The sequence below is a fragment of the Neodiprion virginianus genome, chromosome 4 (assembly GCF_021901495.1).
Source record: "Neodiprion virginianus isolate iyNeoVirg1 chromosome 4, iyNeoVirg1.1, whole genome shotgun sequence".
In the NCBI taxonomy this organism is placed as follows: domain Eukaryota; kingdom Metazoa; phylum Arthropoda; class Insecta; order Hymenoptera; family Diprionidae; genus Neodiprion; species Neodiprion virginianus.
In genome coordinates this window covers 22,797,268-22,819,328 of record NC_060880.1, presented here as the reverse complement: position 1 = coordinate 22,819,328, position 22,061 = coordinate 22,797,268, and the positions used below count along the sequence as shown (strand labels likewise).

Sequence of the window (22,061 nt, the reverse complement as noted above, 5' to 3'; positions counted from 1 at the left end):
TATATCAAGCCACCACAGTGTACGAAAAAATTAAATCATTTGCTTTTCTAAACTTCAATCATCCAACGATAAGCCAATCGTGTCTTCGCGCAGCTTATCACTCCGATCGGTCAAGTTTCTCAATCAACTGACTGAGGTAACTGCGGTGAGGATTTACGAATGCTGATAATTAAGTAATTACGGAACCACAGATCCGATAAAACCGAGATATCCTGCTACATCTTGCCGTTGGGTGTCAGGCGATTTGATTGTCTCATAATCAGTGAATAATTGCCTTGAGGTTGATTCTCGTCTTCAAGGTCCACGTTATAATGCCCTACTGAGAACTGATCGTGCCGATCATTTTTATTCGACTCTGATGAGAATGGAAAAAATGTGATGCAACTACGAACATCCGAGAAAGGCTCGAAAGAGCCGTCGAAACGTTGAACCGTGAAGTCTACAATCAAGGCAAGTCAGTTCCAGCACACTACTTCGGCTATTTTGCATACTATTTATCGCAGGCTCTCCGCTACGTGTTGCATGTCGTCATCGCTCGCTCCAACGATCACGCACCGGGTGCGACGAGCGATACAAAGCTCGTGGAATCTCCGGAGTATCGTTTGTCGCTGGTCCGTGTCGTCGCTGCCTTTTCTTCGTTCAACAGTCCCAGAATCCCTACGAAAGGAATGCTACCAAGTCAGCAACAATCGCCGGGCTTCTATCTATAAAGGTACGCTTGTCAATGGTCACAGACCCGCTACTACGCCTTATCTTTTCATGCCGATCAAACACTCATGAATGGTTTTTGAAAAGAGGGGGATTTCGTTTACAATCGAAGCTGCTGACTATCTCTCGATGTGGTTATGCCAATACGGTAGTATAATTTACTGTAACCCTGGGATCCGACGACCAGTTTCAGATCCATAGATCCCGTGACAAAAATTCCAGTTGTGTAAAATCGTCCGACCAATTCGTGCACGCAAATTTAGTTTTTATACTTTGATTTCATTCCATCAGAATGCGTTTTGAATGACGCTATAGTGACTTCTACGTTCCGATTTGAAATAATTACCGATATCGTGCATTTGGGATCAGTGGAACCATTCGAACATCTGTTTTATCTATTTCTCGTGAATCCCCGAAAACGAATATTATACCATGCGAATGAACCTTTGGATGCAGATAAGACCTCGGACAGTTGATACTCCTTGTAGAAGGCGAATTCAGTGTCACGAGTAATCTCCATAATACATTCGCCACAAAGGTCAAAACCAAGCTTAGCCAACGATAATTATCACTGTACACTTTATATCCTAGTAAACAGGAAGCGATGGACCAGTTTGAGATTCTTAAGATAGATGTCAGATTCGAAGGAATCGAACAACTTGCCAAGATTAACATTTTTCCGAATTCAATTCATCAGCTTCATCCCGAATCATGCAAATTTTAATTCGATAGATGCTCATTCAGTAACTGAAATGACTCGGCGATAATTCCACTACGTCAGAAGTCAAACTAAGCGTATAGAAATCCATGAAATACGTGCATACGTGTAAACTTTCTTGTAGATATCCATGAAATTATTAGATTAACGAATTAGCAATCGTCACTAAGCCGGTATATTTCCACGCTGAAGTGGGTATTACCCCGACACTCGGGTTGAGTCATTCAATCGAAGACGTTGTTTGACCCGAGTTACGCCACGAAAGACGGGCCTTTCGCATCCGAGAGCGGAAATTCGATTTCCGATAACGGCATGACTCACGACGATCGAACTCAGTTTCACACTCGTCGCGCCGCAGATATGTAAATCAGAATCGCGCTAGCACGAGATGTAAGTACGACGTGTATACGCGAGTTTATATATTTGGTAGGTACGTTAAGAAGTTAACGGGTGTCGTACGCCTGGACACGTCTGGTTCTCGAGACCTTGACGATGACGATCGAAACTTGTCTGCCAATTCGAACACACGTAGGATCCGCGAGGTCTTTGGAACAGGTAGAGGTACCTATGTATCATATTTCGTGACTCGGGAGTTTAAGCAGCCGAAGCCGAAAACCGCGTATCTAAGCAATGCGGAAAACAAACCGGTTTATCGAAAGACAGTGTTCCCGCCCTAAACGTGATCGGGGAATTTTGTTACGTGTAATGAGGCAGTGGCGGAAATTTGTCTCTCTCTCTCTCTCTCTGTCTCTGATTTCCTTTGAACTCAGAGCCTCGAGGCGCACCTTGGCATTGCTCAAATATCGCATCGGTTTAGCCGCGATGTCAGTTGGCTGTCGCACACTTTATCCAAGTAAAGGCAACGAGGCTGGATGGATCGGTGACCGGCAATAGCGAGAGGACAGATCCGAAGTCAAACCATGTTCGAGGCGAATCATTGGCTCGAGCGAATCGCGCGATCCTGCCGTGTCACGCATCAATTACTTCGAATCCAGGCCCGCGGTTTTTGGTAAATGCAAGCCAATGCCTTCGACTTCCTAGTAACTCTCGGACAAACCTGTTTTTCACACTCTCAGAGAATCGAGAATGCGCCAGTACAAAGTCATTTTTTCGAATGATTAGATTATACTGAGATTTGTGGCTGGAGTCATTGAAATATATGAAAATTTCCGCTCGCCTTTCCGCGGCATAGAAATATTGCGGTATTTTTTATGCAGCTACATTTCTCCGCCTGAGTAATATTCTGGATAACCAGTAAGACGACTCGCATGAACCGCTTTCTACAAAAACACGGTCAGTTAAATTATGTGCATGGGTTCAGGCGCATATATTGCTGTATATTTTCATGTGTGTAACTTCGCTCGTTTGTGCCTTATGGTTCGGTTTATTTTTCGCCATAGGATAAGCCGGTTAAACTCATAAGAAAACCTTTCTGACCTTCCCATGACTTCGAGGAATCAACTTTTCACCTTTTCGTATTTTCTTTTTACTTCTGCCATTCTGTCTCACCCGTTCAACTACGTTCTTATTTCGTTCTGTATTAAACATTTCTCGTTGAATTATACAAATGTGCGTGCCATTAAGATCAGGAAGTGAAAAGGAGAGAGGAAGACCATGCGTTTAATGGGAGTGTAGAATGAATCTTATAGAAACAACGAGGTAAAGAAACTAGGACAAAAATCGTTAAAAACGCATCCACCGTAAAGCAGACCCAAGAATATGTACATACGTATCGTTATCAGCCGTGTATGTATAGCCTTGGGCGTATCACGCCATGTCTGTGTGTATGCGCAGTGTGTATATATATTATATATATGTATATATATATATATATATCTACGTATGAGTATCACTAGCGAGATAATTCTTACAACAGTGAAATTAATTTTCTTAGATGACGAAGCAAAGATGACAAAGTAACAATAATAATTGTTACACTCGTGTCGGTGTGAAAAGAGAAGATGCGCAATCCGAAAGGAAGAGGAGAGATAAAAAAGCGAAAGTAAAAACCCTTCGAGACGCCGAAAAAACCTGTTATGGGGGGAGAGGGGGGGGGGGGGCAAAACTAACGAATTTAATCTGGTATCACGGGCTTAGAAGCATCGCATATATGTCTACATTGATAAGATAAGCGAAAGAGGTTGAAAGGCCGAGGCTATCATCAGCGAGCTGTACAATATCAGGGCGGTAATTGGAGTCATTAGATAATTGTAACGGGGAAGTTAACCTAAACTGTTTTTAGCGTGCTGCTTCCATTCATACGTTTTAGATGCAGAACAACCGAAAGGCATGACCAATTAAACAGTGCTCATTTTTTTGTGAGAATTTTGACCGTTGAGATGAAATTTCTAGCTTTGGGTGCTGTACAGTCATTAAATACGTTCATTTCTTACCGTGAGAGAAAAATTTATTTCTGGGTTAAAAATGAGAATTAGTTTTTCAGTTGTAGCCGGAAAATCTTGCACGTGTTACAACGTATTTCGATTATGGAATTCTTACTTTACTTTCTTTTAGATATAACTGCTATGATTTCCTGCTGGTTCAACAATAAATTGAACTGATTATTATTTAATTGAAAAAATATAGTCAACTAAATATGAATAGATATAACATTACAATGAGTAGAAAATTTCGCATTGGCACGTGTAATCCGATAAATAATTAGTTGTGCAGGGTTTTCGCATGATTCGAAAAATATTTAATATGTTACAGAATAACGATACTCATTTTACTGGAATTTTTTAGTGATCAAAACGAACGAAAACTTTCTCAGCTACCACTTTTTGCTTTGTTTGAACTCTTATTATATTCCGTTCCCAAGAAATGAAATGTCAAAAATCGCGAAAGCATGTTTTAATATGTAACCACACCGGGCTTTTCAGAAAATCCATTCAAATCCCGTATCTGTATCGTTGCACAGTGGGCTGAATCGCCGAAAAAGTCGGCAAAAGTACACCAATGTTGTGATCGTGACGAAACTTTGCATCCATACGTTTTCGAGGTCGCTGATCACGAATCTGAAGTCAAATTCGTAAAATTCAAAATGGCGGATCCAATGCGGCCGACCGATATCACAAAATTTCCTTGGATTTCAGTAAAACGTCTTGTACTTGTGTTTTCCAGGTTTTTGAAAACGAATTTCATGTAAAAATTGTAAATTCCTGAGTCAAAATGGTTTCTCAAAGTTGCACTTAGTATATCCAGGTTTTACTTGTTTGTTTGTCATGAATAGTAACAAAAAAAAAACAGTACAATGCGTGGCTTGATGAAACATTTTTTTGTATTTCAAACGGTACAAGTCATCGTCAATATATGCTAAAATACATCTAAACTATTCGCATTCATCGTCATCAACCACCACGTCCACAGAATGATCAGAACAGAGAAACATGGTCATAGCTTCAGGTGAGAAGCTTTTTCGTCTTGGGCGAAGTGTTCTTCCAAGATGACAATTTGAGAATTTAAAGGGTTATATACAGTTAGAAGGCCGAAAAAAGCGAATTTTCCAGAAGTTTTTCTGAGAAAACTTTTAAATTTTTTGATCTAAAAATTTGTACACATATTATGGTATCTTTTAACTGTATTTTAAGACTTAGTATTAGTAAAAATATTTATTTGGAAAGGAGCTACAGCTGATCTCCGGGAGCTCCTCTCAAAAAAGACGTTTCGCGGTGACCACTATATCTTTGAACTGGATCCTCAGAAATTAAAAAAACAAACAGATTTCGTTAAAGTAATATTAAATCTAGTAACTAATCGAAGGAATAAGCAAAATAAATTTTTTTGACAAAATGGCGCTTTCTCAAATAACAAAATCGATTTTTGACCAAAATTTCGGGTTTAAATTGTTTATAAAAAGAAAAAAAAAATTTATCGGTGAGTAAAAATCTTCGATTAATTACTAAAAAATATATTTAAGAAGCTCGTGTTAAAATTTGAGAATAATCGGTTTAGCCGTTTTCGAGTAATGTTGGTCACCGACTTTGTAAACAACATTTTGAGAAAAACGCGTTTAAAGTTTGGGGTGAGAAAAATAGAAATTTACCTTTCAGGTATAAAAAAAACAATAACACACTGTTGCTTTACGCATCTAAATATATTAGAAGGGAACATTTACAATAGGCAGGTGCATAAAAGGAACAGCGTGTAACTTCGAAAATATTCGCCGGAACGATATGAAATTTTCTGTGTGTATTCTTAAATATATGTACGTTAAGAAAATAAAATAAACAAAAAATCGATTTTTTGAAAAATCTAACTGTATATAACACCTTAAGTCCGCCTGAAAGTTTTCTTTTCAAATATCGAAAATTTTCTTCTTTGTTAGTCACTTCTTCGGATCCTGTCGAGAATATTTGTTGTGATCAAAAATGAGGAAAAAATATCAGGGAAAAATTCAGGCTTCAATTTTTTCAGGCTCCCCCACCTGATTATCGTTATTGGCCCCCAAAAAAACGTTTTGAAAAAAAAAGAAAAACCTCGAAAATTGAGAAAAGCCCTCAAAGTAAATAATTACCAAGAACATAATGAATGGTTTTGACAACTGTTTTTTCACTCAATGTTTTGCAGCGATACTACATTTTAGAGTAATGAAAAGAACACCCCGTATATTCTTGAGTACTATTCAATTTGAAAACACCGAGTATATGGAACGCGCAGATGCATGACAATGCTTACTATGGCCGTGCGGACCGTGCACGGTAAGGAGAAAAATGGCCGTGATCTCGAATATCAAGGAATATGAAACATTTGTTGGACAATTACCAAACTGAACACTATTCTGCATGTACTAAAACTTCAAACTACGCAGGATCTCTTGGGATCACAACTTTTTCCCTAATTTTCGATCAAGAAGTTCAAACATCGATGCAAGTTGCAAGCGATTTTTCGTCTCTACGTTTCGAACATGCAATTATCGCAAAAACAGGTAGTTAATGCATAAATATATTCTACATACCTCCAGAAACACCCTCCTTGTCGCACATAACAAGCAACACTTCCAATAAAAATTTACCGACACCTTCGATACAGCGTTTCTTTTGACCAGCGTTAGGTCACAATGGTTACTGTCGCAACGGGGCACTTTGAACAACTATTGCAGTCCAAATACCCGAGTCAGCACTCCGCCCTTACGAAAACGAGCTAAGGATCCCCCTCCATCTAATATATTTGAAAACCAACTCTGACCGCCAACTTTGAAATTTCGCCTAATGCCGACTTTTTCGGCGATTCAGCCCACTGCGCGCTGCAAGTAATACGCGTGTAAGTTTTGTTTCATCTTATCGCGCAAAAAGTTGTTTTCATCGATCTGGTTTTATATACCTGATGAATGGAATTTTTCTGACAATATTTTTAAACGTGGATATTCCGCAGTGTAAATGACTCGTTCGTTCTTACCACGACAAATTTGTATACCATTTAAATAAGCTAATTGTAAAAGTATTTAATTTTCTTTATTTTTGGATATTCAATTACTTTCGAGAATGCTTGAAACTCCGTTTAATGATAGTACCTAATTGTTCTCAAATTATATATGATCAACGCGGTTAATGTGTTTCGGCATTGTGGCTTTTCGTTGATTTTCACGTTTCGTTTTTGTTTCTACGGTAAAGAATTCACCTCGCCATTACGTCAGCAGATTTTTAGTCCCCCTTTTATGACTTCGTTAATTTTACTGTGCTCGTTTTTAGTCATTAAAATCGACCTGAGAGAGAAGACAAAAAAAATCCGAGAAAGAGATAAAAACAGATGAGATGTACTCGGTGATAAATTATAAACATGAATTTATAAAACAAAATTATAAACGTACCGAGAAATTACCGTACGAAAAAAGGATCTTTGGTTCAAAAAAATTTCGCTGCGTAAATTGGAACATCCGAGATGAAATTCGTTGACAGCTCGTAGCAAATTTTCATATATACCCTTTACTCGCACCCTAATGGCACCAAATCTGCATTATTAACTTTATCATTCGTGCGGTAGGCGAAAGAGTCGAGCGTATTTAGTATTTGATGTCTAAATTTGGACGCAATTAAAGACGAAAATTATTGAACCGACCCAGCCGACAACTGCCAGATCGTAATATGGTCCCACTGCTCGATCGCATGCAAGAATTATTCTTACATGCCAGATTAAGTTTAATTGCCTAGCTTTGAACGCGATTATTATTACCAGTATTATTATTGCTGGTACAAACAATGATGATTATCGTAATAACATGATAATAAAGTTAACAGCATGAACAAAAATAAAATTTGTGAGAAAAGTTGAAATGGATGATCGACGAATCTTGGAAGAAAGAAAGAAAAAAAAAATTGCGCAGTGATGTGACATGCGCGGGAAACACTACTAGAAAACAAATTACTTTTTCATTCGATAAAAAAAAAACTTCGACGAAGCAGAATTCTACGAAGAAAGCAATTTCTCATTCATTATCAAAGTTTCTACGATCTGAAATTTTGTCAATTAGTAAAAGTAAGGAGTATAACGCGTGTGATAAAATTTCAAATCGTTTGCTTTCTCAGCTTGTTAAACAGCATGCAGAAAGGTTATAAATTTCACGTATTAACCGGCGTCAAATGTACGAAATAATTAGCGAAGTCCACAAGGCGCTAATAATATTCGTCACTTGTGATCAATTTACTCAAGTACCGACGTGAATATAGGCAGATGCGAAGCGGTTTCAAATATCCTGGTTCTATGGCACGTGAAAAGCCAGAGTGCCCGTTCGGTTGCGGTCTGACGACACAGTTAAGCTCTGTGTAAGCAGGACTAATAAGAACAACTCAACGTCGCGTCGGGTCACTGGCAGATAATGATACCTATAACCTGCAGGGATAAGCTCGAAATCATTCCATGGACGCGCATGTTGCGTAACGCATAGAAACATTCGTAGATGATGAGAGAGGCAAGGTTAATTTTTCTCAATTATAATCTGTATTTTTTCAATCGAAATAATCTGCGGATGGAATAATTATGGACGATTCTAATGAAGACGAGATCCGAAAAAGTACAGTCGGTACACAACACTGCGAAAGAAAAACAATTTATCAACTTGCCTTGACGAAGTGCAAAATTATTCGAAGCGTTTTTTCATTATCAAAATCGCGGACGATGACGGAATTTTTTCTAGGCATTGTATTTTCTAAATTACCGAGTGTTTTCGCAAAATGAAAAATCAGTTATTTTTACTCGTAAAATTTGATCGAAACATTGAGCGCAAATGTTTGTCGTATTGTGAAAAACATTCACCGATTAAATATTCATTCAAAAGTCATTGAGTTAATTTGCCGCTGAGGCTTAATTGAGAATGTGCATCCAATTATATTTGTTATTATTTTTGGAAAGTCTCGGAAGACTTGAAAGAAAAGTTTTAACCGGAAATCGCAAAGATTATCATTTAGAAAACCTTACGTTGAAAAAGGAAAAAAAAAAAGAATTCACGAATGGTATTACATAATATCTCAAGAAATTTACTTTTTTTGTTGAACAATCGATGTTTCAAAATTAATTTTGAACCTCAGAAAAATTCGATTAAATATGTTACATTTATTGACAATTAACAGTTGAGGATCACGTAATCGCTCATAATCAGTTTTGCAATTGTAGTTTTCGTGTAATATTTGGATTTTTTCAAAAAATTACTTTCAAATACGCGGGGAATTTTGTGCACAGATGACCTACTTGGATAGAATTTGGCTGACGATGAGAAGCCAAGCATTTACTCCAAATATTCGATATTCGGGGTCAAAATTCTCGGCAACTTATATATGTGTACGGGTTTGAAGAAAAAGCCGTTTCTCTGTCTTAACGTACATGTGCGCATCATCGTTTCGTTAACATTTGCAACACGAAATTCTCTGGCAATCGCTACGTAACTATCAAAACTGGCATTATCCTTCCTGAATCGCACACTTGCACAGATTCGAATACAAGTATTTGCCCCCAGGATAAATTTAATACTCACATTGCATTTACTCAGACGTTTCCTTAGCAGCACAGCGACCGGAGCATCTGCAACATATAAAACCGTGACACGGTGATGTAGCGAGTGTTGGAATTACTATGCCTAGAGGAATTATTATTACGTCCGTTCAGAAATATTCCGGCGAACCGTGCGGAGGGAAAAAAATTTGGAATTAATCATGCGAGAAATAAAGAATCGAGGAAGTTCGAACTATACGAACTTTCTTTCTTCGATAATTTTTTCAAGCTACTTAACGATAATTGTGCCCCGAAATTCTCAACTCCTCATCATCGATAATTTCGTACCTCAAAGTTGACTTATTTAGTTATCAAAGTTAAACTTTTGACCTGAAAAATTCCTCGTATCAATCCAAGGGATGGAAAGCCAATGAGAACCATTTATTCGCAGTAAACGTAAAAATTTATTTTAAACAGTAAAAAATGCTTTCATTCAATGCCAGATATATTTAATGATTTTTTAAGTGAAAATCGTCGCTGCGTCATAAATTTTCACTTTCTTCTGCTTCGTCTGGATTACATACGTAAGTGAGCTCGGAAATGGTTCGAAAAATTGTTAAAATTATTATCGAACACGTCATCCGGACGGATATCACGCAACGTCGACGGTAAAAGAGAACGTTAAACTCTTCGGATGCGGTTAGAGGAGGAGGCGGAGTGACTGCGGGGAGACTGCGGAGAGACTGCGGAGAGACGCGTGCGGCTCGATTTGGTCGGAATGACTTTTTGCCGGTTTGCTTAACGGTACACGGTTGGCCGCGTGGTCCAATTCGCCATGTGTCTTAGACGACGGAACGACTCGGCGTGTAAGATCATCTCTGGACCACCGAAGCTGCCTATCGCCTTCCGGATATCTCGCTTTTTACTCGACGCGGAACTGCAGCTTCCATCGGACGTTGTTAACCAATCGAATTTTTTCGCGGATGAGAATGAATGCAGGGCTACTGAATTGAAAGTTACAAAATGAGGAAAGAACTGAAAAATTCTGAAGAAATCGAGTTTTCAGAATCGATTCAATTATAATGGCTTTTCGAACCATTTTTCTCGCAGATCAAATCCCTGTAATTTGTCTGAAAAATATTTGTAAAATCTTTTTACCTTATGGTATAGTTATAACGCGCAAATGTAAATGTTGTATTGTACGTATAGAAACCGACTGTTTGTTGATAAAATATTTCAAGTCTTCTCATCTAATAATTTTTGAAGGTTTAATAGTAAAACCTTTTGTCACATTCTTTAAGCCGCAACTTTTCTTATTCGTAGTTACCCAAAATCATTTCCATCACGTTGCTGAACAAAAAGCATAGACTGAGATTGAAGAATAGTGTATACGAATTGATTACTAGTAAGAAGTAAAATTAACAAATTATTGATTGAGCATTAGTTTGCAGGTAGTTTTCAGTAGGGAATTTCAAACCGGTTTTAATGCTCAATCATATTTGAGTGTTTAAATGCGGTAAATCTTACACTGTACGAGTATGCACAAGAATTTCCTGCAAGAGACCGCCTGGCATTAACAATAAGCTTGACAGATAATAAAACCGAGTTGAAATTACACGGCGTGGATATTATTTTGTTGCCATAATTTACATGCATGTATTTTGGTTTAATGAAGCTTGTCAAATTTCTTAATCAACTTATTTCAAAATTGATGGTCTGCTTAATTGCTAAAAATTGCTAAAAATAGTCGACAATGGGAAATTTTATCAAAACTACATTTTTTTTTTTGACGCTGATATATTTAGTTTTATACAAATTTCAACTAAGAATATTTAACCATCGACAACCTAAGATCGTTTAAGCGCGAAATTTTAATGAACCGTTACATCTCATCGTGGCTAGAAATTAATTATCTAAAAATCTGGTAATCCCAATTTTTTCATCATATTCTCGTTTATTCAAACAAAAAAAAAAAAGAAGAAAACCCGATGCAATTTGGTATGAATGATTATGAACGAATGATTAGTGTCGAATTACAGGAACCGTTAGTGATATGTAGAAAAACTTTTACAGGCAATTTATGTTAAAGAACTTATTCAGGTTTGAAAACACTCAATATTCATTAAAACTGGTCAAACGATGAGCTCTTGGCGCTGAAAATACTGTGCAATAATCCAACCCCTCTGAAAATGTTAATAATTTGGGCTTATCAATTGAAATTTTGGAATATTTTACCTGACTGTTTTTTTTCAGTCTTAAATTCAGAACTAACAATAAATCACTGCACGCATGATCAAACCGATGAAATCCAAAAGACAATCACAAGCGAAATTTTTCACTGTAACAATATCGAGGACGATACGCGGTTCAATAATGTTCATGATCGAGTAAACCGGAGCTTTCTTTTTGCACATGATGATCCCTGCAGAATTTGAATCGATATCAAATTCCATTGAATGAAAAAAATGTCAGTTACATCAAACAACGGATAAGTTCTCGTAGCGTACACGAAAAAGGGGATTGCCAGTTGTAAGAGAGAAGATACAGAGAAGAGAATACGAAATGAATTGTTAAAAACCGCACATAGAAGGCTTCGATGACGCGAATAGGAATAAAAACGAGGGGCCAACATTTTTGGAGTCAAAAAAGGCGAGAACGAAGCAGCGTTGAATAGTCGAGAGTGAACGGTCGGCAAAAATTTACACCTGATCCAATACGACATGGTTAATTACACAATTGCATGGACGAGGCAAAAAGGCGAGAATAGACGGGAAAACAAATAATGAAGGCGAAAAGAGTCGCAAGATCGAGATGAAATTAATCGAGAAAAGAATGCAGTAACGGATCCTACTAGATTTTCGGATTATAGCTGAAAAGCTCGTCTTTACTTTATATACAACAACTGTGTTTTTCAGCTGCGGTAAAAAGGGAAAATAATTAGGGACACTGTTGTAACCGCAACCGAAAATTTACATCTGTGTAAAAACTTTGGCGATTACTTTCCTGCACGCTTATCGTAACTTGAAATCTCCGTGCAAATGGCAGAAATCATTGTTCCTTGGACCCGCGGCCAAGGTCGGATCCATTAGGCACTGCAGAAGGCCTTCATGTTTGTCAAAACCCACATATACGCGAAATTTATTCATACCTGGGAACAAACTGGCTGTTATATTTGTCTTACATTTCACGCTGACTTGAAGAATAAACTTTGTAATCCGGCGTCTATCCTATTTTCACGTAAAACATTGACGAACTGTTGGAATGTGGGAAATAACAGAGCCTCTGGACTTCGTTTACTCTTTTCGCCGAATTTTCAGTAATAATAATAATAAGTAAACCTCGTCATCTCGCAAATGGGACAGTGCGAAAAAAGTGAAACGGTAATGCCGAAGGTGCGGTTAAAAAGCGACTCGAAGTAAAACGAATAGTTGCGTAGTAAAAGTTTCCGATCTTATGTTTCTCCGAAAGAAGGATTTCGCATAATTATTATCGGTTTCTCATTACAGCCAATCCTTTACCTTTGAATTCGCATGAAGTCGATTGTAAACTTCAAGGAACGCAACATCGGAGAGTGAAAGTGTCGAGCAGTGGGCGGCCTGTGATTCATTTTCTCGGTCAACAGCAGGCAGAGCTTATAAATTATATAACAGGACTCTTGGAGGCTCGGTGCAATGTTCGTAAACGGGAAAAGCAGGTGTTGGAAGAACTGAAACGAAGCGTGAGGGGATTGAAAGGTCTGGTGAGCGTGAAAGATATATTTTAATACGAGATTTTGATAAAATTGTGCCAATTTTCAAATTAACAGCTTGAATTTGGGGCGAGAAATTACTTCAGATGTTTAAATACGCGCTATGACTGCGAGAACAAAAAAAATCCGTATAAAAAAGAAACTAAGTCTTGTACAATCGCCAAATCTGACTTTCATTTTATTTATCCTGAAATCAAATTCGGGCCATGAACGAATCACATCGTGTCCCCCAAAAGTCGTTTTGTTTTCAAACCAAAACATGTGATATGCACATCGCCAAGAGCTGTGTAATAAACGGTAATCACAGGTATAGTGTCTGAACGGCTGATGGCGTACGTGAAATTTGCATTTACTTGCGAGCATATAATTCGAAAGGTAAACTTTGATCGGTAGGTATTATCAGGCTTTGATTTAATTAATGCCAAGGCGACGACCTGTTGACGTTTGTATATTATTAATGTCACCGTTGTTTTCAGGGGCGTTTTTTATTCATCAACCACGAAGATTTTATCGCGACCCGCGATGTGACACGCAATATAAGTTCTAAAGAAGCAGCCCGCTGTATGAAAACGTGTCTCAGATTAATGAGCATAAATTAATTCTCAAAGGTTACAATACAGATAAAATAAAGTACCGAGACACGAAACTTGCAGGCAGTCGCAACGTTTCTTACAATGTACTTTGCATACGTTGAATTTCTTTTCGTTTTACCATTATCGACTACTACATAATTACAGATGAGGTCATAGAGCTTGACTCACAAAAAAATTTCTGGCTTCAATTACTGTACAGTCCTTAACTGTTTTCATTCAATTACCATATTTTCTTGGCGTTCCAACGATATTTAAAGATTTATTGAAACGATACTCGGCTGATTAGAATCTTCTAGCAGCTGTGACAAACGAAGCTTTTCTCACAAGTCCAGGATTTGTAAGGTTCGCTCAGCTCTGCTGGAAAAAATGATCTGCAAAACTTTAACCTTTTGATCGTTTTATAGAAAAACATGCATAGTACTAGGGGAAGACCGATAATTTGTAACAATTGAAACCAATCGTAGTATTAACAAAAATTCGTAATTTATATCGATAACCACGAAATAGAAAGAATCGGTTTATAAGATATCATTCATAAACCTGCATTTATTTCACTGATTTATAAAAACTTCGACGCGACGGAACTAAGCCCATATTTTTTTTACTTTTTTTTTTATGGCGTATTAGTTTTCACCATCTTTTCACCAAAAAAGAAGCAACTCGGTTGCAATAAATTTCTCGAAACTGCAGCGAAACTCATTATACATATACATTATGCGTATAATGGGTATAAAAAAGAAAATATGATGCGTCAGGTCAGAGGGCGTCTGCCCAGAGCCTGAAGGCATCAGCAATGCTAATGGAAGATCGTATATGCTTGTCTTTGCGTGCACCGAACGTAAGTAACGTATAATATAACAGTCCGGATGTCGCTTGTAATGAAAAACTTACCTTATACCGGGCAGTAAAACTCACGACATGTTCTACGTAGACACAATGAGAGGAATTTCATTTGTTATAGTTGCTGGAAAATTATTGTCGGATGGGTATCGTTGCAACTTTTTGAATATTACTGAAATTACAGGAAAGTTTGGTAGATATTGAATTTTCTGGAACGTTGAATCCGTTCGTTCGCTTTGCTACACTTTTTTCAAGTCAATAAGACTGTAATACGAGTGACCTGTATAATCGAAAAAGAAAAGTAAGTAGAAAAAGTAAAAAATGAAAACAGTTGGAGATTATAAATTGATCGTTACAGATAAAAGATGAGGCCACCGATAAGCTATTACGGAACTGATGCACCGATGAACACGTATCAATTTATTATATACATCAATTATTACTTTGTATACCGGTAATGAGACGTGGATCAACGAGATAAGTTTTATTTGCATTTTCAACGGTCGGATATTTTATGTTTCGGGTTTTTACCAGGCGAGCAAAAAAACTCGAAGAGTGATTACAGTTTATCAGATTGTTAAAAAACGGAGAGGGAGCAGAAAAAATTGTGTTTAATTTAACGATTAAACTCGATCGTTTACATTCCGTCATACCGACGATAAATGTTTTTAATTACACTGAAGAAAAAAATGGAAATATAATTTTTTTTCGGAGGCTATACGTATATAAGTACATTTGTACACAATAGCGTCACTCCTTGACTAATTCCTCAATACATGAATGGATCGAAATTTAATTCGCTATTGTACTAGATCGTTTTCAGCGGCTTTTACAAAATGTATGTATAATCGATTCCTACTGTAAGTTGCGACGTTCGAGATGAAAGATATACGGCATGCACGACAATATTTCCCGCTGAACAAAAGCCGAACCGATCTTTATCTCAGAGGTTGGGATGTATTTTGACCCTGAAAAAAAGATCTCTTATTTCGCGAAGAAACAATTTTTCGAATGGTAAAATATACAGGATCGTTGCGATCTCAGATATCTGTGTCCTCTGTTCGTCACAATAGCATCGCGATGGATGAAATTTCACGCAACCGACAAAATTTGAAAGTCATTCGGTAAAAAAAAATCCGCGAATCCGTTGACTTAAGCAGAGTAGATAAGCTATACATATTCGGCAACGCTAATCTATCGCGATATTCAATCTCGTTTCTCAGCTGTACGATTATTATTTTAAACGAACGAAATTGCGTCGCGCGGAGGCAAAATATAAAATATCTATTCAAGCTTCATTTACAAATAATTTCACGAGTCATTCGTTTGCTTTAAATGAATATTTTTATTTATTTTTAAGTTTATGCATCGCCTGTAAGAGAAATTGAAAAGCGAATCATTCAATTTCGTCTTCACACTTTTCAGGCAAAAAAACGAACTTGATCGAACTTGAGCTTCTCGTGCCGTGAATTATCGATCAGCAAGTATTACAAGAGTGTATCTGACACCTTCTTACACGACCCTATTGCTTGTCAGCTGTCCGACTCTGCAGGTTTCCCGATAGGTGTAATTCCCAGCCTTGTACGCGTCATGCATTTGCATTATAAACGTACACCTATAATCCGTGTCAGTCGACGTTGAACTGACACACAGTGTGAGACAAACTCGTAAACATACAATAATCCGCAGAAATTGCATCTGCGAAGAGGAAAATCTAGCGGACAGAATGCATTTGAAATCTAAAATCTCCCCACGTCTATTTCACTTTTATCTCTTCTTCGCGATACCGTTTATTTTTAGACCAAATTAACCACAATCTTCGAACCCGTTTCATCGTATTACGCTTGAGGCGTCTGTAATTAATTTTTTTTTAACCTAAGAGTGTAGCATTGAATGTTTTGAAGACCGCTCAAATATTATTCCTATCAAAACGATGATCATAAAAAACTCAACAATTCACGCAACTAATTGTTGTCGTACACTTGGGATGTTTGAAAAAACTTAACGATCTGATAGAGATGGTTGCGAATGACAAAAATGTAGGTTTGTATTTTGTTTTTTTTTTTGTTACATCTACCATCGACAGATTTGTACAATTTTATTTTCTTTTTTGCAAGTTATTCCTGCAATCGTCCGAAATCGCATCCCGCAAGACATAATAAATATTTTCTCCCTTCGGTACAAATAATCGAAATATTCCGCGTGTATATAACATAATGCAAAGACGTCGATGACCCCGACGGTATTGATAATTCGAATAAACATTGAAGGAGATAAATGACGTACTACACGAAAGTGGAATATCCTCTATGAAACTATAGAGCAGCAATACGTCCCCGATCCGTCCCCGTCCGCAATGTTACTTCATACGAAGTTGATTTCAAAGTTTGAACGGTCATTAAAAAACGGCCCAGTTTACGAAGCCGGCAGCCCGCGGCCGTGCTTTACACACATAACACGCGATATTAACGATTACGTCAAGGCCTCGAGTACGAGAAAATATACAGCCGTCTATGGTAAAGATTTGCCAACGTTGAGCGAGGGTAACACCGTCTTTATCGCCTCTGATATTTGATGTTTGTCACACGGCGTTGTAAATTCATACTCCAGTTAGATAAAGCAACGAGTCGTGGTTCCCTCCCCGGCATACTTGACATTTGTTTGTTGGTAAACTGCGAACTCTCTTAAATTTCCACCCGCGATTCGATTCCTCCGATTCGGAGCTTGTCCACTAATGGAAAATAACTTGCGTGTTGGTAAAATTTATCACCATTCGACCTTTCCTCAATTTAATCGCAATTGTGAACCTTCGCTTATTTTTGTACGGCTTATGAGCCCGCTTGAATTTACTCTTTCATTGATTTCATAATCGGCTCGTAATTCAATTTATATTAGCGTTTGCGCTAATTACTAACGTCTCGATTGACGAAATTTTCATCCTCTGAAAACGATCTTGATGTAAATCAGTCTTTGAGTATTTCTGGTTGCAGCGATATTATTATCCTTTCGATCGTGATTCGATCGGTTCGATAATTGCATGTGATTATATGAAGACATTGTGGGGAAAATGATAACAGAAAGACTGAGAGGCGAATATTCCGAATAATCTGACGCTGAGTAAGAAGTTCTGTCTCGCAGCTGTCGAGGATTAAAATGTAGAAACTAACTAACAATGGGCTAGGAGCGAAGAGAATCAACACTGATTATGCAGTACTGCAGGATGTAATAACGAAGCGAAACAGAATAATTAGTCAGAAATCCGTACAGTCGGTAAAATTTGGTGTTAAAAGCTAGCTAGTGTTGCACGTGATGAACGCAAATCTAGCGCACCGAAACTTTGGTCGGTTAAAGAATTGGAATACCAACAAAGCTGAACGGTTGGGCTTGTGATTTTAAAGAGAAAAATAAAAACGCGTGAAACAATGTAACAGGACAAAACCGGAATCAAATGTTGTGCGTGATAAAAGGTACGTTGAAAGGTGAATGGGCTCAGTGAAAGGTGTGTAGAAACAGTTGAATTGAATATCGCAAGAGACAGTTGAAAGTAATTTATGTATCAAGTATGTAGAGCATAATTATATACACATGACGTTAAAAATAGCATGATGGATATATTATTTCCGGAGGCGAATCCTCATCCGGCATCCCTCAAAATTGGTAGATCGATTAGAAAGAATCGATTCAGCTTTCGGATTACACGACGTCAGACTTACGATTCTCAAAAATGCTCTCACATGTTGAAAATTTGTATAACTTATGCGTCAGCGAATTCAAAACCAACTGTCGTAGTAAGAATCCCGATGAATTGGTACAAGTTTTTGTAATTAAGAATTCAAAATTCAAGAGATAGTCGAATCTCTGGAAATCCAGTTCTTCGAGGCTCAGAATTGACGAGTCATTTTGCGAATCCCGAATCGTTGATTCATTTTCAGTTACGTAATAACTTGTTTACAGTTTAAATAAAGCGCATTGAAATCCAAGAAATGTTCTCGTACCAAGGAATCGGTCGTTTGATTCGACGTTTTTTACAAATAAAGAGTGAATATCTCCCGAGCACTGTTCGAATAATCGAATCTCTTCGAGGCCAAAAAATATTCACTTAATTGGACAAAGATTTTCTCGATTTGTGTAAAGCAATTATTTTCATTTGATTGGATCGTTCGATTAGTGCTTGTACTAACAAAACTTGTCTCGTAAGTGCAAATGCTGTTCGACGAGTCGGTCGAGTCATTCTTTTCAAGAATGAAGTCCGACATCGCAAAGATTAAATATAACTATACACCTTGGGAGCAGCGTATTATCGTTTTTCGATTAACGGCTTATTGCGCAATGTGTCGGCAGCTCCCGGAGCTACAAAGTCAGCCACAATCCGGACACCAATACTTAGCCGCAGGTATCTAATCACGCCAAACCCGAGAGAAATCGTAAACCGGTAGTTATACACACCGCGAACAGAAAGCAGATGTCTTCTCATCGATGCTTTAATGCCTCGTCTCGAACCTTAACCCATATATAGATCAGAGACGATACGTACGGAGAGAAATTTCTTATTACGGTTGTGGTTACTAATCGCTACAAGCAGTCCTTAACGGTTTTTATTTTTTACCGCAATCGAAAAATGTGTAATTTCCGGTAAAGATGATAAACACTTTTGTGGCGGTAACCAAAAAATTTCCTACCGTTATTTTGACGATTTCCGTTGTTCTAGAATTTTTTACCGATTTTACTCGCACACAAGTGATCGATATTCCGATCTATATTCTACGTTCCGGCTCGTTGCGATAAGTTGAATTTTTTTTTTTTTTTGTTATATTGTACAAAACCTTAAACAAAAATCGCAGAAAGACGGTAAACTTTCTCACTCTCCTCTACGAGTCGGTATTTTTTTGAACATTGTTCGTGATTTGCCATTATAAACTAGACCTCTTTTAGTTAATATTTCTTAAAAATTTCCAAATTTTCCAATCAAGTACAAAATTTTGAACTACAAAGTTTCAGCGTTCTATATTTTTTTTAACAAATAAATACCAATCCAAGAACCTATAATCTTTCACCGATGTGTTCTTCAAGGAAATCATTCGGCCTACACGGTATCGGAATCTTTTTATTAAATCTTTATTAAATCAGCCGTCGCTGAACCTTGCGCTTCTGTGATCCTAGACCCTGTTCTTGCAGCTCTCCCCCATTACGATAGAGTCGATCTCGGTAACAGCTGCATAACCCGGTCCGATAACATTTCTATTTATAAAAACCGCATTGTGATTATACACCGCGTTAGAAGTATCACTGTATCCGGTTCACGTCACACGTTTCAATCGAATGCCCTCGAATTTTGATTCCAGCGAGTATTTCCACGTTTTTTTTTGTTATAATCAAATTTGTACCGAAAAGTAAACTCATTATACTTATGTTGAATAATGCTGGAAGAAAAGTACAAAACGAGCTAATTGTCTTTCATTCAAGTTGCAACGTCGTGAATTCATCTGAAAATTGACAGGTCGAAAATTCATACCACCTAACCGATCCTTTTCCCGGTTAACAAACTACCCTTGATCAATAACCAGCTTCGGTTGCATTAAATTTTTAAAGGACTGTGCCTTTCGGCTCGCGAGTGGATATCGTGAACGAAAACGGGCTTCGTGGAAAATCGGAAGAGGATTTATTTGTCTAGGTATCTCTTAGAGTTCGTGCGGAGCCTGCAGTACGACTCAGCTTCCGGTGTCGGAGGGTCGGGCGAAGAGCTCACGGCTGGGATAGAGCCGGAATTACGAACAAGCGAGAAGCAACAGGTGAGGCTTGGAATGGAATAATTAAGGCTGCCCGTTTAAAGTCCGGGGCCGAAAGTGATAGTGTGTGTCAGCCTAGGTACCTAAACGCGGTGGAATTTTATTATCGTTCCTTGTGTGTTCACCGTTTTTAATTCAACGCCACATTCACCGACGAACGAGGCACGTACGCGGGCTGATCTTATCCCGGTACAACGAACGCAGGCATCCGATGAAACTCGGTGCCCAGAAACGAACGCTTCGTTAATTCGGTTTTTCTATTTCTCCACGTTTTTGAAACGCAAATTTTATAGGGAAATGATGATTAACGACCAGTTGAATATCAATTTCTCATGCCTGAGGGTGCGGTGAACATACTGCTGTATATTCGAGGACGAGTGAAATTTTCCTCTGCCTGTAGAGCTGATTAATAATTGTCAAGATATCACGAAATTAAATTACACGGTGAAATCGATGGCTGTTGGAAGTTTTATGTGCGATATCGCTTATTGGGCAGAGCCTCTTACTTCTCACACCGTTGAAACGTTTCTTTTATTACACTTGTCTCGTTGAAAGTACGTTTCCGGATCGATTCGGGGCTTTCGATCAAATCGTTCGTTTTGACTGTGCGAAGAGAATTTCGAGTCTCATCGTCAATTGCATTGTCGAATTACGTATCCGAATGACAGTCACTTATCGCCTTATCGCACAACAAGTTATATCTAGGTATGAATGTCTTTAAAATTATGAAATCCCTTCGTCAAGCGCTGCAGCGTTAAATTCTGAGAAACTCCACCGCGTCCAACTTTAAACACAGTTTGAAAGAAGTCTTGATTACTCGAACACTAACGTGGTATGAATAGAAAAAAACCCAGTAAACCTTGATTCACTTCCTCTTCCCCAATTCCCATGAACGGTGATTCGATCAACGAACTGCAATATAACGTCAATATTTCAGCGAACGATTATCGAGTTTCCGAAATAAGCGCGCGAAAAAAAAGGGTCGGGGGGGGGGAGGGGCGGGGGGGAATAAACGGACAACGATGATAAAGGTAGATTATTTTGAGCAAGAGTTAAAATAAGCGAATGAGTTTAAAATGAAACGAAAAAGAAGAATTTTGTCACCAGCGCGTGCGCCTCTGTATATTTCGTCGAGTTTACACTAATTTAGTTTACACCGAGCGTCGCGACGTACTCTATATACATCACAAAACTTGACCAATTCAAAAATACATTTTCATGTCAACAATAAGATTCACTCGCGAGCACAAGGTACAAGGCATGCGGTCACGACGTGAGGTAGTAAAAATTTGTTCACAAACGTTGGAACCAAAAAAAAAAAGGAGCTGCTGGAGAAAACCCCGAAGACCCCACACAACCAAAAAAAAAAACAAAAAAGAAACAAACACACACACACACACATTCGAAGAAGCGACACCTTGCCGATAATCGGGAAAAATGGTACACCGCACACACAGTAAATGACACACCGCGATCCTTACCTTCTGTTGGGACGCAATGTCCCAGGATTTACGGGGAAAAAAATCCAAAACTAAAAGAGGGGGTTGGCACCCCTTGGCTCGATGACTTCCTCGCTGTAACACCGGGCGGGTCACACCGCAGGAAATTCTGTTACAATATCAAATCGAAGGAACGATACTATCACAGACCGAGGTCGAACTAGCACTGTGGCACGACGAGCAGTCGCGGCCTCGTCTCGACAGTCGCTCGAAGCCCCCACTAACTGCTACCGGAGTACCCACCGA

The 22,061-nt window shown here is 38.2% G+C and overlaps 2 protein-coding genes across 4 annotated transcripts in view; one reads left to right on the top strand and one right to left on the bottom strand.

Annotated features, from left to right (window-relative positions):
- Window positions 1-22,061, bottom strand: part of LOC124301884 (protein windpipe) — a 26,241-nt gene extending 4,180 nt beyond the window's left edge. Inside the window, exons 1-3 of one of the 3 annotated variants that reach the window (XR_006907575.1) lie at window positions 21,798-22,061; window positions 9,393-9,439; window positions 5,309-5,768 (exon numbers count right to left, since the gene is read on the bottom strand). Coding sequence is in view for 1 of the 3 variants with exons in the window: in XM_046757431.1 (XP_046613387.1) it covers window positions 9,393-9,394 (2 nt within the window). In the remaining 2 variants the exon portion in view is untranslated. Of the gene's footprint in view, window positions 1-5,308; window positions 5,769-9,392; window positions 9,440-21,797 lie in introns of those variants that run through there. The other 2 variants (XM_046757431.1, XM_046757432.1) reach the window with 2 other exon arrangements.
- Window positions 214-13,842, top strand: LOC124301885 (uncharacterized). Its single transcript, XM_046757435.1, has 3 exons — window positions 214-712; window positions 12,856-13,088; window positions 13,155-13,842. The coding sequence occupies exons 1-3, from the start codon at window positions 523-525 to the stop codon at window positions 13,305-13,307; spliced, it is 576 nt and encodes a 191-aa protein (XP_046613391.1). The 5' UTR covers window positions 214-522; the 3' UTR covers window positions 13,308-13,842.